Source organism: Akebia trifoliata, chromosome 3, assembly GCF_017979445.1.
Source record: "Akebia trifoliata isolate Shusen 1 chromosome 3, ASM1797944v1, whole genome shotgun sequence".
Classification (NCBI taxonomy): Eukaryota; Viridiplantae; Streptophyta; class Magnoliopsida; order Ranunculales; family Lardizabalaceae; genus Akebia; species Akebia trifoliata.
In genome coordinates, this window is record NC_141377.1 from 57,952,530 (window position 1) to 57,970,939 (window position 18,410).

The 18,410-nt window shown below is 36.5% G+C and overlaps 2 protein-coding genes across 2 annotated transcripts; one reads left to right on the plus strand and one right to left on the minus strand.

Moving 5' to 3' along the window:
* Positions 1-2,703: 2,703 nt before the first annotated feature.
* LOC147408332 (phosphomevalonate kinase, peroxisomal-like) lies at positions 2,704-13,783 on the plus strand. Its single transcript, XM_086437297.1, is given in 12 exon segments — positions 2,704-2,958; positions 3,100-3,250; positions 4,643-4,740; positions 4,960-5,072; positions 5,169-5,221; positions 6,509-6,914; positions 7,666-7,672; positions 8,901-8,988; positions 9,992-10,117; positions 10,119-10,220; positions 12,456-12,578; positions 13,378-13,783. Coding segments are annotated over 12 exon segments (1,542 nt in total). The 5' UTR covers positions 2,704-2,950; the 3' UTR covers positions 13,645-13,783.
* A 760-nt stretch (positions 13,784-14,543) lies between these two features.
* On the minus strand, positions 14,544-17,183 carry LOC147408333 (Tetratricopeptide repeat (TPR)-like superfamily protein). Its single transcript, XM_086437296.1, has one exon. It carries the CDS (start codon positions 16,374-16,376, stop codon positions 14,565-14,567), a length of 1,812 nt encoding a protein of 603 aa, XP_086293422.1. The 5' UTR covers positions 16,377-17,183; the 3' UTR covers positions 14,544-14,564.
* Between the last annotated feature and the right edge of the window lie 1,227 nt (positions 17,184-18,410).

Genomic DNA, 18,410 nt, shown 5'->3' on the forward strand with positions numbered 1-18,410 from the left:
TAGGACAATTTCGACATTCCAATCATGAGAAATATCTACAGTGGAGTTAATGGACTGATTAGAAAATAGGGATTTACTAAATGAACTATTAAACTAACCCAAAAAGGTCAAGGACTGATTAGAAATAAAATCTTTCGTCAGGGACCCTTAAGTAATTTTTCCTTTAATCTTTTAGGACTCAAGTTCACCCATGCAACAGTCTCTTCAAGGTAAAGTGGGTAAAAATAGAAAAATAACAAAACTTAAGAGGTATTATTAAAATTCTTTGAAGTTAGGAGGGTAAATGAAGGAAAATGATAAAATTGAAAAGATATTATCAATAAAGGGGGAGATGAGGAAAGACAGTTAAGTAAATTAAAAATGGTAAAAGATGAGAGATAGTAAAATTAGAAGGGTACCATTGAAAAGGGGATAAAGATAAAATTAATAAAACTAGAAGGATATTATAAAATAAAATAAAAAAGAGGGGAGGAGAGGAAAAATAATAAAATAAATAGTGTGGATCTCACGAAATTATAGCAAAAGTGAGACGATTATCACTTACAATTATGTTTTATTATGTAAATTGATTATTATTTTCTGAATTTCAAATGTTTTTTTCATTATGATAAAATTAGTACTTGCTAATTTAAAAGGATTTTGCATGAGAGGAGCCCAAGTGTGAACCATCACCACCTCCATGTGATTTGATAGAATGAGATGAAGCCCCAAAAGAACTAGGATGAAGCCAATTCATGTTAACATGAAATCTAACTTTATTGTTTATGTTGAATATATATTGGTTTAAGGATTTGAATCCTTTGACTCATGAAATGAGACTCATATATAAACATGCAATTATGATCATTCAAACTAAAAATCCGATGACTATAATAGACATTGATTTCACCATCTGCATATGTAAATGGAACAAAAAAAAAAAAAAAAAAAAAAAAAAAAACATGCACACTCAACTACTCAAGTTATTGAAGGTTGTATGGTGTAGGCTACAAGACATGCACAATTGGAATGATAGGTACAACATGCAAGTTTTCTGACTTGTTCAAGTCATGCATCTTTAAAAATAAAAAAATAAAAAATCCATGTTTTGATTTTTCTTCTCAAAATTAATAAACTTCAACCTATTTGGTAAATTTTTTTTTACCCTAGTATTCAACCTTAACTTTCAAATCTAGAAAACAATATATGATTTTGAAGTAGAAGATGATGCAATTCTTTGATAGAAATTTGATCGAGGCAAGAGGTTTTTCAAAGGTTTGAGAAGGAAAATAGAAGCCATTTTCTCGCAGGGGTCAATCATGTTAAAGATATATGTAGAAAGTAAAGGATTCAATTTTTTATTGCTTTCTTGCTTTTTAGTTGAAAAAAAACTCGAAAATTTAAAACGGGTGAGTTTTACAAGCGTCGAGCTCACCATTTCTTATTGTTGAGTTTGATTTTTCTTTTTAAATTGCTGAACTCAACAATAAAAAATGGTGAGCTTGACAATAAATAAAAATGTGATGAGCATGTCAGTAACAATGTTGAACTCAACAATAAATAAGAAGTGGTGACCTCAACACTGTGTAAAAATTTTGGCATCTCAACTTCATTATTTATTTTTGTTATAAATCGTGAAAAAAAAAAAAAATACATCCCAATGTTTAAAATTAGTAGTATATCATTTCCATTAGTCATTTATAACAAAAAATCATCAGAAATAATTGCAAATCGTCATTGAAAATCCTAAGTACGTGAAGAAAATGATAAACAAGGTAGTTTGAGATGAGATTGAGCAACCTTTAAGAAATAAAAAGTGGGAAAAATATTTTAAGGACCTTGATGGAGGAATTTTTTTTTCTAAATAGTTCACAAGTTTTGTGCAGTTTCTAGATAGTTTATTTAGTAAAACTTTTTTTTTTCATGGTCCCTTGTTATTAGCAAGCTAAACACTTTTTATTTTATTGTTGAGGTCACCATTTTTATTGTTGAACTCACCATTTTTTTTTATATTGTCGAACTTGCCAAATTTTATTATTGAATTCAACAACTTAAAAAACAGTCAAACTTAACAATAAAAAGTGGGAATCCAATGTTAGTAAAATCCTCTCATCTTAATTGTTTTAGTTGTTCGGACTAAAATACATGGAAAAATCATCTAAAAACTTGAGATAATGACCTGTCAAGATGATCTCAAATAAAAAAGACCATCATTAATCGATTTTTCATTAAAATATGAAAAAAATTTGGTTTTTTTTATTTTACATACTTCTTCAAGAAGCTTGAAAAAATCTTTGAAAATAATTTTTTTCATTCTTAAATCCTTTATGATGGAATAGATTCAATCACGAGAAATGTGATTTAGAGACTGATTAGAAAAGAAAGTCTTATACCTTAACCATTAAGAGAGGCCCTAAAGCTTAGAGGCTAATTAGAAAAAAATCCCACCACCAAGGTCTTCCAAATAAATTTTCTTAAAAAATTTATATAGAAAAAAAATCCCTCCGTCAGGTTCTTGTAAATTATTTTCCAAATTTTGTTTGGAGTTGGGTTCTGGTCCCTCGTGGCCGTGGTTGGTGGGAGCTGACATTTATTTTAATTTTATTAATATATTAAAAATGGAAACACTGAATCACCAAAACCAGGTCAATCATTAAGCTAAAGTGTTCGAACTATGAACTAATGCACCTGTCAATATCATTTCCTCTGATTAATTCAATCTCTCTCTCTCTCTCTCTCTCTCTCAACACGAGACTCTGCTGGTAAACTCAGCTCCACCTGCGGATCGAAAGAAGCGCGAACGTCTCCTCTCAGCGAGAAAGATCTCCACTACTACTACTACTACTACTTCTTCTTCTTCAGCTCGCCATCCACTCCGCTAACACAGTGAATCGGTCCGCGACTCGTCCGTGTCAAGTCGCCTCTGGGAACACAGACTTGGGTCCGCGTCAGATCGATTAGGAAGAGAGCGATGGAAGTGTAAGTTCGTTACTTCGTCTTTGGATACAATTTTTGTCTGCAACTTCTGCACTTATTTGCTACCAGTTTCAATGATTTCTCCTGTAATTTCTCTCCTTTTCAAGGGTTATTAGGTAATTTACTTGGTTGTTGTTGTTGCAGAGTTGCATCTGCTCCAGGTAAGGTTTTGATGACAGGGGGTTACCTCATTTTAGAGAGACCCAATGCAGGAATCGTTCTCAGCACAAACGCTCGTTTCTATGCGATTGTGAAACCGATTCATGAAGATGTCAAGCCTGATAGCTGGGCATGGGTACGTGTTTCAATAATTTTCGTTTTTTTTCCCGATTATTTGATCAATTTCATGTACAAACATTTATAGTATTTCGACCCAAATTTTGAAAAGTTGAGATTTTGTGTGGTTTGTTCGTTCGAGCAGTTTAAATCAATATTTTGATAATTTTTCGTCAAGTCCTGTACAATGTTCTAATATATCGTCCAAAAGTTTGGGAATTTTTAGAATTTCATTTTGTTAATTTGAGAAATTTTGAATTTTTTGATAAAATCCAATATTTCGACCCAAGTTTGGAAATTTTTGAGATTTCATTTTGTTTATTGTAGCAATTTTAAATTTTTTGATAAAATGCAATACAAAATTTCCAATATTTCGACCCAAATTTCAAGATTTTGTTTATTTGAGCAATTTTAAATTTTATGATAAAATCCAATACAAAATTTCCTATATTTAGAACCAACTTTCAAATTTTTGAGATTTCCTTTTGAAATTGGCCTGGAATAAATGGATGTCGAAACCAATAATTTAATCTTGGCTGGTCGTATTAGACGAGTAAAGTGAGATGGTGTGGCCCACAAAGTCACAGGTAATGCACAAAGCCCCTACTTGCATTAGAAATGGAAGAAGAGAACAACTCATTTTACTACATTTGCTGAAAAAAGTTCTCCCCCAACTTGTCACTCCTCTTTAATATGTCATCCCTCATTATCTAGTCCTTGAGTCGTATTTTGAGATCCTAAACGCTAGAACAGCAAGCAGGATACAAAATTGCCAAATGCCTTGTAAAGACCTCTAAAACAAACTCCACATAGTTTAAGTCGGCCAATCAGGCTAGAATCATGCTTCTTGGAGTTCACGACATTAATTCTATGCGGGATCTGTTGATCAGAATATCACAACATGAATGGTGTGTGACGCTACATAAGGAAAGAAATACATGAGTCTTTAGAAGGAGTAAACAACTCAAGAAATGATTATTTCAGTCATTGGTTTGTTGTTCGTTTGGTGTAAATTGTTTATGGAGTTTAGGTTAGGGGTTATTTTTTTGATTCCTTCTTATTTATCTGGGACTCCATTTGACGGCCAAATGATTAAGTCTCGTATTTTGTAATGGTTGGTCATCTCGACCACTTTTTCCCTCTCGTAATCAATAAATTATGTCATATTATACCTTTCAAAAAATAATATCAAAATCAAAAGTCTTCTTGTTTTGGTTTTTATATGTTGTTGAAGGGTTGGGGGATAAATTAATTGGAGTAGTTGCTTTTAGTGGTTTGATTAAGTTGAGTCTGATATATTTTTTTTCCCTTCTGAAATGAACCACAAATTATTTGGAATTGACAACTTTATTGAGGACAGAATTATTACTGTAGTGTTGTAAAATTTGTGATTTTCTTTGAGATCTGTCAGGTATGGACAGATGTGAAATTAACATCGCCTCAACTCTCTAGAGAGACGTTGTACAAATTGTCACTAAAAAATTTGGCCCTTCAGTGTATCTCTTCAAGGTAAGTTTTGAATGAGTTCCGCCGTTGTAATTGAATATATTTGGTTGCATGTTTCTACATGTATCTACATAGTTTGTGTGTGTATATGGTTTAGAACAACGTGGGATCACAGACCAAAGCTGTTGAGTGATCCACAAACAAAATTACTGGGTCTTTTCCTCTTATCTTGGTAACTGGATGTGAAATCTCTAAGAAACATTCTTGTCACAAATATTTCAGGGATTTAGCCAACCCTTTCGTGGAACAAGCAGTGCAGTATGCTGTAGCAGCTGCACATGCAATACTAGTTGACGAGGTTAAGAAGGATGTGCTTCAAAAACTACTTTTACAGGGTAATGTTGGTGCTTTATTCATTGTTCAAGCCTATTAAAAATAACGAACTAATATAACTCCAAGAATCTAAAGCCTTTACTGGTTTTGTCATGCAGGTCTTGATATTACAATCTTAGGTTCCAATGATTTTTATTCATACCGAAACCAGGTATCTTTACAACTTTTATGTATCAATTAGTACCGTGTTACAGTTTTAACTTCATTACCCCCCCCCCCCCCCCCTTTAATTCCTTAATGTTGAAACATGAAAAATCTGCAAGGATTTGGGTTGTATGTTTCTTCTACAGTGTCTTTAATGACATGGTCCCCAATCAATAACCAAACCCATTTAGCTTGAAATAAAACAAAACTTAATACAGGAAGTAGAAAGCATGGGATGGTGCGTGATGTCCAGGGATTAATAATGGATTATGTTTTGCATCAGTCTTCACTCTATAACCCCCTTATTAGTTTCTGATTTATGGATGCCAATTTAAATTCCTGGCTTAGTTTGGCTTATACTATTCATCTTTATGACTATAAATATGTTTGTGCATGTGGGTGTGGTCGGAAGAGGGGTGGTGCTGGGTTGCTCTGCATGCAGGGTATTTGTCTGTACTGTTTTGTACGTTCATCAGTGCTTGTATGCCTGAGCATGTGTACCTTTAGCCGCTTTAGCTATAGCCTATATATTCTTTAATTGAGATAGCTGTAAGAGGTCATTCCAGTTTGTGTATGTTAACAAGGCAGGTCCTTGGGCTTAATCTGTGAACAAGAACTGAAATTCAAGATGTTAGTGAATTTGTCAATGGAATGGCATTTTGAGTGCTTGAATTTCAAATTAAGTTCTCAAAAAGCACATATCAATAAGCTGGTATGCAGAGGCAGGCACAGGTCCAACAAGTTCCCCAGCCCTCACACAGAACAACCTACTCTTGCTGGTCTGAAGTGCAAGGCATCTGGATTGGATATGTTTTCTCTTCAGATCTCCTTCTCTCTCTCCCCCCCCCCCCCCCCCCCCCCCCCCCCCCCCCCCCCCCCCCCCCCCCCCCCCCCCCCCCCCCCCCACCACCACCACCACCACCACCCACACCCACCCAGGTTCCTTTCTTCTTTTTCTTATTCTTCATTTTGTTTTTGAGATGTGGGAGATTAACTGAAAATAGGATAAGATTTAACTTATTCTTTTACAAAATAATCTCAGATCATCACCATACCCTCTTCTGACATTCCACTTTATTTAGGGTCTCATCTGTCGAAGCATGCTTCTTCAAATATTTCTTGAATGATCACACATTTGTTTTAAGAAAAGATGTATCATAATGTAAACGTTTGCTTTTTAATAGTTTTCTGGTTTTGTTTTAGCTTTTCTTACTTAAATGTCCCCATTACATAGCTGTTGCTTGCATGTACCTACAAATCAAGATCTTACATGTGCTGTATTTTTGCTTGTTAGATTGAAGCTCGTGGACTCCCATTGACACCAGACACATTGGCTTCGCTTCCATCTTTTTCATCAATTACCTTTAATGCAGAGGGATCCAATGAAGATAAGTGCAAGCCTGAAGTTGCAAAAACTGGACTGGGCTCATCTGCAGCAATGACAACTGCAGTGGTTGCAGCTTTACTTCACTATCTTGGAGTTGTCAATCTTCCCTCGTCATCTAAAAACCTGAATCAAGATGACTCTGCGGATCTTGATTTGGTGCATATGGTGGCTCAAAGTGCTCATTGTATTGCTCAAGGGAAAGTTGGCAGTGGGTTTGATGTTAGTTCTGCAGTCTATGGTAGTCAATGTTATGTTCGGTTTTCACCAGGAGTGCTTTCATCTGCTCAGGTCTCTCTTTCTCTCTCTCTCTCTAGTCCAGAAATCTACGAATGCCATATAGGAACATGTGGTGCACATGTAGGGGAATGCCCTCCCATCCTCCCCCCCATCCACCCACCACACACATACTTAATGAGTTCCCATCCTTGAAAGCACCACAACCTATATATCTTCCCCACCCCCCATTCGATAGAACATCTGTATTTCTTTCCATGTGGCTTGTTGACAGGGGAAATTAGACAGTCCATCTAATAGACGATTGTATAATAAATGATTAATTATGTGTCTAGTGTTGACAATCATTTACCCCAAAAGATCGATCTGATGGGGATGGCGCAACTATGAATATAAGAGGGTCGCACAACCTTCAACCCCCTCCCCCCTACCCATAAGGGTGAACAATTCCCTCGAGGAGACTTGAACCTGTGACCTATATGAACCTAACACTCTGATACCATGTTGACAACCATTTACCCCAAGAGACCAATATGATGGGGAGGGCGCAACTATGAATATAAGAGGATCACGGGTTGAACTGGGGCACGATACATGAGCACGTGACACCTAGGAGTAAAGGCAGATAACACAACACTCAACATCTAGCACTCTCTTTCACTTTGCATCCATAACTTAGCATGTATACAACTTCTCTAACAATGACATCCCGTTAGTGTTAGCTTTTTAAATAGAAAGATGGAAGCCCACCTCTTTTGCCCACATGCCATAGGGAGATTATGCTGAAGATTGCCGCAATTGAGGGAATGAGATGGTCCCCTTGCCCTCAGCTGTCATGTCTGAAAACCTTGTCTACACAGTGATTGAAGTCTGTCTACTCAGAGTACACCACACTTCTTTTGAAAAAGAAACAAAGGGAGGAGGTTGATTAGACCAACTTACAACAAAAAAGATAGGGATAAAAGAGAGAGAATCAGATCTGTTTCTCAGGGTCCTTACAAACCATATCCCACCTAAACAAAGAATTCGTGAAGAAATAGCCTTTAAATTCCTTACCTTCGATTAAAAGTACATGAAACCAAGGATACTAAAATAATCTCATGAAGAGAGTGCTCCTTCCTGTCAAAAGCATAGCTTTCCTTTCCTTCCAAATGCCCCAACAAACAGTTAAAGAAGTCAAGCTCATAAAATTCTTTCTTTGAATTTCAATGCTAAAGTCTACCATCTCTTGACAAGAGACAATATGGGATATGGAAATTTCCAAACTAGTTGGAAACCACACATTATCAGAAAACTTTCGATGGATAAGTAAGTGGTTAAAAAGCTCATCACTATCTTCGCAAAGGTAATAGAAATTCATAGAAGTAATGCCCTGGCACATGATGTATCCAAGGTGGCCGACCAAATAAAAAAGGACACATTTGCACCATCTTTTTTTGTAAGCAGTACCCTGCCTTTTTTACATGCATCTCATTCAATAAAGAAAAGGTTAGTTTGTGTTAGCATGTAGTTTTTCTGGTTAATATTTATGTTTGAAATGTTATTTCACACAAAAATATTTTCCAGAAAATCTACTTGCTGTGAACAATACAGAGCCTAAGATGAAGTATCCAGTTTAAAAATTGAATCGTTAAATTTTGCATAATACAATCTATATAATAAACAACGGTGGGGGTCCTACTCTCAACGTATTTCGAGGTAGGTTTTACCTTTTTTTCTAAAAATAACTTACTTTATTTCGAGGTAGGTTTTCTTCTTCCTCTTTTCAATAAAATACCCTCTTACTTTACTTCTCTTCCTCTTATCTTTTACCCTTTTCCAATAGTTCTCTCCAGCTTTATTGTCTTTCCTCTTATCCCCCTTTCTTTATGGTACTTCTGCAACTTTATTACTTTCCTCTTTTACCTCTTAACCTCTACAGCACGGGCAAACTCTAGTTATTAATACATTCCAAAGTATTACATCTATTTCCTAAAAAAATTCTTTTGAATCTTCTATTGTTCCACTGGATATTGTTTATAAGTGCACCTCTGTTGTGGAGTTATAGGCTGCAGCGAAAGGACAGTCCATTACAGGAGGTCTTCACTGATGTTCTAAAAGGGAATTGGGATCATGAGAAGACTCAGTTCGCCTTACCACCATTAATGACCCTCGTGAGTATAATGATATTTTGCTTATGTTTGTGTAATAGCATTGCACTCTCAGGGGACCTGAATAGGAGATCTTACAATGGTTACATCAGAAGATCTAACCATCCATATTTTAGACACGGTGTAGATCACATGCTCATAGGGCCCACATAGAGATAATTTATAAACTGATTGTTTGAGGATGATCTCTTCACCATGGAGATCATCCTCACAAAAATCGGCCTTTTATGAATCTCCTAACTTCATAATATGTGGAATTTTGGATGTTGATTGGATTAGTTTGAAATGTGGATCATTGAAGCAACCTGATCCATAGACAGCCCTTCTGTACATTCTCTTAACAGCAATGCCCGTGATTGTTTAACCTGACTATTTTTCGAAAGAATGGAGCGTCTTTGTTAATAGGGCTTAAAATGGGTTGGATTTGGCTCGGATCTAAGTACATCCGTATCCAAAGTTCTTTATCTCGACCCGAATCCGTATTGGATCCTACTAGGTAGACCACATCCGAACCATTTTGATTTCACTTAATTTGGATCCGGATCTGACCTGACCAAATTGCTTGATTTGAGTTGGATTGGGTCAGATAATTCCTGATAAGTTCAACATTTTTTCTTCTATACTTGTTTGTTAATTGCTATACTATTCTATTTTACCATTATAATCATTTTATTTTATAAGAATTTATGTTATATTAAAGTAGTAGAAAATGAAATTTTGAAAAACCTAAAAATATAATTTTCAAAGCAATATATAATTCAGATCCAGGTGGATATATGGAGGGATCCGTATCTGACCTGGATCCAACTCAGATCCTGGGGCGTCAAACCCTATCCGACCCATTTTTTTATCGGATCTACTCCAAGGATCCAAACCCGTTAAATTTGGATCACTTTGGATTTAGGATGAAATCTGATTTTATGCACTACTTGTTAAATAGCTTCTCTTTGTTTCATGAAAACATGTTTTCTTATGTTGCACATACTGATGGGGATGCTATTGGCAGCTACTCGGAGAACCAGGAGCCGGAGGATCGTCCACGCCATCAATGGTAGGTGCTGTAAAGAAGTGGCAAGTATCTGAACCCCAAAAATCCCTAGAAACATGGAGAAGGTTGTCAGAAGCAAATTCAAGCACTTGAAACACAGCTTAAAATGCTGAGTTCACTTGCAGAAGAACAGTGGGAAACATATAAGTGCATCGTCAGCAGTTGCAGTGGGCTTAGGTGTGAGAAGGTAATTCTTGAGTTCATTGTATATTAACCTATAAAAGAAAAAAAGAAAGAAAGAAAGAAAGAAAAAATATTCTCATTTATGAATATTTGCTAACTAAAATAATTAAATTTGGGATTTTTTTTTTCCACTTGATTTCTTAAAAACTGCGTGTAATTGGTGATAAAGAAAACGATGAATCTAAGCTACCTGCTTGGTAAGCAGAGTAAACCATACTATTGATTTCTCAAAGGTTGACTGAGTATCATGTCAATTACAACTATTTGATCTACTCCATTATCTTGGGTATTAAATGAATGCAAACTTCCAGAGGAAGAATAAATTGATGGATAGGATGGTCTTGTTCATCTGGAGCTAGTCGAGAGATATTCTAAGTAACATCTGCCATTTGGCTGTTCTCGTTCATGGTACATCTACAACATGTGTCTTTTATTTTTATTTTTTTTAAAGAAGATAATTTATCATGTTAGGACATTTCCCTGAATTAAAATCAATCAAGGCTGGGTGAAATTGACATCTACTACAGGTGAAATTGACATCTACTACAGGTATCAGCATTCCATCAACATCGTGTCCTACCATTTGGGTGTTCTCATTCTCTTGTGCGCCTACAACTTGTGCCTACCTATCCACCATATGCTAATTTAAATTTCTACATCCAAAAGTCACTCAGAATTGTAGCAAGTGACTACTAATATTCCCTTAAATTTATATGGAAATTTGAAAATTAAACACGAAGTTATTCTAGAACGGATCAGATCAACCCTCTTCAGTATGCGGTACTGTATTGGAAAGAATGCCATTTTTGGTAAAATCCCATACTTATTTATGTTGCTTTTTCTGCTACTGCAAGGAAAGAAATTTCATGGTGTAGAAACAAAGCTCTTTAAGTGTCTGAATTGTTTTCATGTGCTGAAATAACTCTTGATTTCTTGAACTAAATTTCATTGCTTTGTATCCTGGGTTTCATAAAAGCCATAAGAAACTTTAAGTTGATCGATGGACAGAGTGGAAAGCAGGTTATGGTTTGTGTTTTCTCATTTCCAAATTGTTTTTATATTTTTTTGTTTCAATGTATTATTGTAGAGAAATTTATCTCTGTCTTATGCCTCTCATATAACATGAAATTTGATCCAGTATATCTTAACATAACCTTGCATGAGCTTTCTTAAGAGAGATACTTTTTGAGAAGTGAAATGAAATTATTAAATGGGGGAATGGTTGAGATGACCAACCCAAAAAGGAGCTACAAAAAGAAGTGAGGAGCAAGAGCAAAGAAAAACAGTTAAGGACTCCCACACAATTACAAACCCAATCCCATCTACCCAAGAAGTCCTCAAAGAAAATTCCTCTAGCTTCGATAAAAACCGAGCTCCAGTGGAAGAGGAGGCCTAGCGAATCAACCGTTAGCTCATCCACTTCTCTCTCCTTGCCCTCGAAAACCCTTGCATTCCTCTCCTTCCACAACCCCCAACATACGACACAAACCCTCCACATCAACCCAGCCCAACTCTCAAGACCTCCCACAATGAATGTATTAGGATGGGGTATGAGAAGAGGCCAGGCACTTGTGTAATGGGGTTGGGACCCACCATCGGTTTCATCAGCGAGGTTTTCTCTTGATGGTATGATTCCGGTCTATCAAGCCATATTTTTCCGACTCAAAAGAACACTTAGTCTGATGTTTAGAATTATCACAGCTGTCCTTGGCCTAGTATTTCCTAATGGTGACCATGTATACAGCACATATAAGGAGGATTGGGGTAAAATAGTCTGGGCTTTACACAGCTCCTCTGCGAGTTCTTGGCAGTTCCTGAGAACAGGCCCTTCTCACCCTTGTGGCCAACATGAAATGTGGAGCTCAGTGCACCTTGACTCAGCTCTGGCTCATGAACTTCTAGCCTAGTTTTGTCAATCTCAGCTTGACCAGAGCCTTGATATATGCTTGATGTAATTCATATACTATATTGTATCATATTATGCTATAAAATAATACCGATAGCAGCAACAATGGTTGAAGTGTGCTACCTGGTTCGGTGCAGGCTCATTTCTTTTGTGAGTCTACTTTCAAGCTCTGCTTATGGCGAGCCAAGACTGCAAGCTCAGCTATTTTTTGCACCCCTAATGGAGGATGGACTTCTCCCTTCCTCCCATTTGACTTAATATTTCTCTCTACTGTATACTTGTTTTCTATAATGCTTGATTAGTTAGTTCTAACAAACTGTGATATATGAACAGTGGATGGAACAAGCCACTGACCCATGCCAGGAAGCAGTTGTTAAATCATTGTTAGGAGCAAGAGATGCTTTTCTTGAGATCAGATTTCACATGCGCCTGATGGGCAAGGAAGCAGGCATTCCGGTAGGTTCTTCTTTGAAAGAAAACTTATGCCAGTTTTTTGTTTTGTTTTTTGGGTATAGTATACTTCATCAGCTGTCGTGATATGACAGCATCACATTGTTACCATCACACTCATTCTTGAAGACATTATATTTACCAATAAAAGAGATCTTCAAATCCTTGTAACAGAAAGAAATGATCTAACTTTATTAGAGCAAAACATGTCAACGTTTCTAATTTTCAAGAATCCCTTTGTTTCTAATTTTATCTTTGTTAGTTTTTCCACTCATCCACCTCAACATCCTTGTCTCTGCTACGCTCAAGCTATAAAAAATCATGTTTATTGATTGCCTGACATTTAGCTCCATGTCGTAGTTGGTCTTACTGTCAGCTTATAAAATTTTCTTTTTAGTTTGATCGAGACATTTTGGTTACATGGCACACCCGAACCACTCCTCCATTATTGGTTGGTCATCTCAACGTCTATTTTTATTGAAATTATCTTTACCTATCAAAAAAATAAAATACATGAAAGAGAAACTTCATAACCAGACATTTTTTCCGTCAAAGTAGTTTTCCACGGTGTCTGCATAAAGGAGTAAGAAAGCCCCACACCTCACTGTTCATTGTGGAAGATGTTGATCGTACCGGTGTGCCCTGTTGTTTTGATGGTATGTATTGAGTCTGACATACACACGTGTCAAATGATGGCTATATTTTCTAGCATTGAAAATTTCTATACTTGCTGGCTTGGTGGTGTCTAAATGGATCTATACTGCTGTTCGATCTGTCCAACTGTCACTTCTTTCCAAATTTGCAGATTGAACCCGAATCACAAACTCAGCTTTTAGATGTTACTATGAATATGGAGGGAGTTCTGTTGGCTGGCGTTCCTGGTGCAGGTGGGTTCGATGCAAGTTTTGCTGTCACATTAGGAGAGTCCGCCAGCAATGTAACAAAAATGTGGAGTTCACTCGGTGTTCTATCCATGTTAGTTAGAGAAGATCCTCGTGGTGTTTCTTTAGAAAATGGTGATCCAAGAGCCAAGGGAATCACTTCTGCCATTTCTACAGTCCGAATTGAATAGGGTTAGTTTTGGATAGATCAACTATTCATCTTAAGATAATAATTGGCAAACATAGTTTTGCTCGAGCAAGAAAGATTAGAATTTAGTTGTAATTTACTTGGATGAGCGATTCTGCAATATAAAAGTGATTGTTTCTTCAGCTCTTCTCGGCTCTACTAATGTTGGTTGTATAAACCATCCGAAGGGATCTAAATGCGCCTGATTTTAGGGTGTTTGAACCATTCTTTTTAACCTCATAAACATTTGAACAGTTCATGTCTTTGCTTCATTTTGTAAGAAATATGAAGAGAATATTATCAGTGTTCTCTATCACATTTTGACAAGTCTTTATGTGATTTTCTGGATATTTAATGAAGTACAAGGTTCTTAAAGAATTAAAAACATCTAAGGCTATGCAAAAGAAAATTTGGGCTTGGGCAACTTGTAGCATAGTAACAAAGTTTGGATTCGGTTGGGTTTTAATTGGGTTAATTCAGATAAATTTGAGAAAGTTTCGGTAAAAATTTGGGAAAATTTCGGATGTTATACAAAATACCATATAGGGTTTCTTACCGAAACCCATCATCTTCAAACTCTCTAAGAGTCCTATCTTTTTCTTGATGTTTGAATGTTGAAAAAAATACAATTTTGAAGGTGAAGGGTAAAAATGTTACCATATTTCACGATTAGTTGATTTAATCCGCTAAACCCTAATTCGGAGAATTTTACAACTTTTTTGACAAATTTGGTGAATTTTGTGATCATGACATGTAGAACCACTCGAATGATACCAGCTTGTTAGTAAGAGACAGTTGGTGACCACCTTTTCGCTTAATTGATATTTGCCATCTCTTCCACGTTTTTTTTTGTCAGTTTATAAAGGAAAGGATATAGGAGAATCATGAGATATGAAACCCAAATGTTGGTTACAAATGATTCATTCACCAGTAGTTTCTACAAGAGCAAATTCCATCTTTAAAATGATGGAATTGATTTCGATCTCTAACAACAATTGTTCGTTCGAAGATCTTCGAAATTAACCTAGTATATGAATGACAATCGTTACACATTCGGTGGTTTTTAACTATTCTAATTGTCGACCCTTGGCATGTATGTATGAGCGCGTATGCAATTGCTAACTTTTGACTATGGGTTCTTAGCCGTTGCCTCTTCTCCTCGTCATCGACATCAAACAAAACTTGAGATGTGTCCGGTGAGTAGCCTTCAAACCTCAATTGCCACTCCATCTGATGAATCATCTCGTACACGGCATTGCTCTCACGGTGTGACTTATCTTGTGAAACAAACTTGTGCACTTTTCTCTTCACCTCAATGAGGCTAAACCCAGGTATCTGATTCAAGCCTCTATACACCATCTCTTTTCGAATCTTCGCCATGTCTTCCCACTTGTGAACTTGTGCATATAAATTTGAAAGAAGCACATAATCACTTGTGTTATGTGGATCTAATTCGAAAAGCTTTCTACTAGCAATCTCCCCGAGTCTCACGTCTTGATGAACCTTGCATGCACTTAGCAAGCACCGCCACACGACATCGTTTGGCTCCATGGGTATGCACTTGATGATCCCATATGCTTCATCGAGCAACCCTGCACGACCCATAAGGTCTACCATGCAACCATAGTGTTGAACAGTCGGTTCTATCCGATGCTCAAGTCTCATTCTATTGAAATACTCCCATCCCTTGTCCACGAGTCCTGCATGACTACACGCATTCAACACACCCACATAAATGACATCGTCTGGTTCCAGCCCTTCTTGGAGCATATCCGAGAAGATTCTCAAGGCCTCCTCGGCACGACCATGAATGGCAAACCCTGAGATCATGACACTATAGGATAACTGGTTCTTCCTTGGCATCTGTTGGAACACCGATAACCCTTCTTCCAATGACCCACATCTGACATACATGTCAACCAAGGAGGTCTGCTGAATCACATTGAGTTCACTCATGTTCCTTAACAAGGACCCATGAGTACACCTCCCTAGATCAAGAGCACCCAATTGGGTACATGAACAGAGGATATTAACCAATGTGCTTTCATCAGCCCTACAACAACCCTTACTACCCATGTCACCAAACAACCTTAGACACTCACTCCACAAACCCAAACTAGCATGAGAAGTAATAAGGGCACTCCAAGAAGCAACATTCCTGTGTTCCATCTCCTCAAACACTTTACATGAAAGCTTAATGTCTCCACACTTCCCATACATGTTGATTAAGCTGTTTTGCACAAACACATCAGTTTCAAATCCAAACTTGTAAACATGTCCATGGATTTGCATTCCTTCTTTAAGGGCTAATAGATGAGAACAGCTCTTGACAAGAGTTGGGTATGTGAAGTTGTCTGGTTGGACACCTCTCTCTTGCATTTGCTTATATAAGAGAATAGCCGACTTTGGGTCACTGTCCTTGACATATCCTCTGATCATAGTGTTGTATACGAATGCGCTTGGCTCTTCGATACATCGAAAAATTGAACAAGCATAGTCCATACTGCCCCAATCCGAGAGTGCGGAGGCTGCAACAAGATTGCCCACACAACGAGAATCCGCGTTGAACCCCAACTTGATGATTTGTGCATGGACTTGCTTGAATTCTTCCATGCATTTGCACCTTTGTATAAGAGAGTAGCATTCTTGTTCACTTGATCTCCACCCTAAGCTTTGTGATGGGTCCTCTTGTGCTATCAAGAGATGGGTCTGGGGAAGGACTGATGTCCTAATCATTCTGTCACCCAAACCATCATATAGGAAACTAAATAGCTAAAAATTTAACAGTACATATCTAAATATAAAGGAAGATAGAGAGTTCTCCCTATGCTTTGCAATGGGTTCTCTTGTGCTATCAAAATAGCTAAATTTAGCAAACAACATAGCTAAATTTAGCTTTTCATATCTAAATATAGAAGAAAAAATTTGCCTACACAAAAATAAAAAACTAAATATAGAGGAAGATGGAGAGTTTTCTAAGTTAAGTGAAGTGTTTTCTTGTGTTTTCAAGAGATGGGTCTGGGGAAGGACTGATGTTCCTAATCATCTTGCCATCCACACTATAATATAGCTAAATTTAGCAAAACATAGCTAAATATAGAGGAAGAAGAAGAGTTAAAGTTCAGGATAGCAATGTGGTTACATTAGCTTATCAAGTTAATAAGATAGACAGAGAACTACTAGATCAAACAATATATGGAAATAAAAGAGAAAGAGTTGTACAATGGGAGATATCTAATAATTTAAAACTCCATACTTCAGATTGTTATGCAGTTATTTGGGAGTTTGAATCTCATCCATGAAAAATGAGATCCAAACAAGTGGATAAGATAATGTGTGGGAAGATAACAAGAGATCTCTCTCTATCTTCATAAGGAGGGAGTATCTTGTGGTACACAGCTGTACCAATAAGATAATTTCCAATTGATCTGAACCGTAGGATCAATTGCTTGTTGGAATATAGTTGTTCACAGTCCACAGAGTGCAAGTCTTGTGCTCTCCATTGTTGGGCTGCACAACCCAACCACAGATCTCCTCTATGTGCCATGTGGCACATATTTGAGGCCCACAGATGAATGGGAAATCAAGTATCACAAATTCTGATCGGTGATTTCTAAGTCATTGGATTCTTTACCATGGGCTTCAAGGGCCCGTTTACCCATTAATGCTCATTCGGGTGAACGTGGTATCCGTGTCTTACACATTTGTTCCAACATTCAACGGATCATCTCCAAACTCGGCCAAGTTGACTCGACTTGTTGGAATTCGAAAATGAATCAATATGTATAAACTCAAGCCGATTTGCTGAGTGGACTCAAATTGAAACGTGGCTTAATTGTATTTGACCTTTCTTTTCAAAAATATGATTTTAATAAATTTATATATATATTATATATATATATAATATATATATATATATATATATATATATGGGGGCGGTTCAAGGGCCATCTGAGAAACCGTCTAAGAAAACTTTCGTTTTTCAAAATAAGGGTTAGAGGTTTGGATTGAGCTGATTTTTTGCAAGGATGGTCACTATGATGAGAAGATCATCCTCACAAAAATCAGCTCAATCAGAAACTTGTAAATCCATCAAAAGTGATTTACAAATTAGTGATAAAAAGTGGTAAAAAATCGACGGTCCACATTCTAAATCACTTTTACGGGGTTAGAAGTTTCAGATTGAGCTGATTTTTTTTTTGGATGATCTTCCCATCATAGAGATCATCCTCACAAAAAATCAGCTCAATCCAAAATTTCTAACCCATATTTAAAATTTTATTTACCGTCGAAAGTTTTCTTAGACGGTTTCTCAGACGGCCTTGAACCTGACCCTATATATATATATATATATATATATATATATATATATATATATATATATTTTTTTTTTTTTTTTTTTTTACTTCTTTGCCTAAGTCAACTTACGAGCCATCACGTTGAATGGACTCAATCGACATCGTAGAAAGGTCTAAGTTTTGGAGTTTTAAAATAGGATACTTTAGCGGGCCCCCCTATAAAATTGGTGATATTAAGTTTACCCCCTTGCAAAATGTAATATTAGGCTTACCTCCTTTGACCATAAGTCAACTTTCTTCTTTTTGTTGATTTAACAGTGAAATTTTGATTTTTTTTTCAAAATTTTATTAAGTAATTTAAATATTTAAAGAGTATCTTGAATAAAAATAAAAATTTCATCCTTAGACCATGAAGAAAACACAATGTTGACTCTATGGTTGGAGGGTAAACTTAATCTTACATTTTAAAAGG

What these genes read in the sequence shown, in the direction of transcription:
- LOC147408333 (XM_086437296.1), bottom strand. Translation starts at nt 16,376, where the DNA reads ATGATTAGGACATCAGTCCTTCCCCAGACCCATCTCTTGATAGCACAA.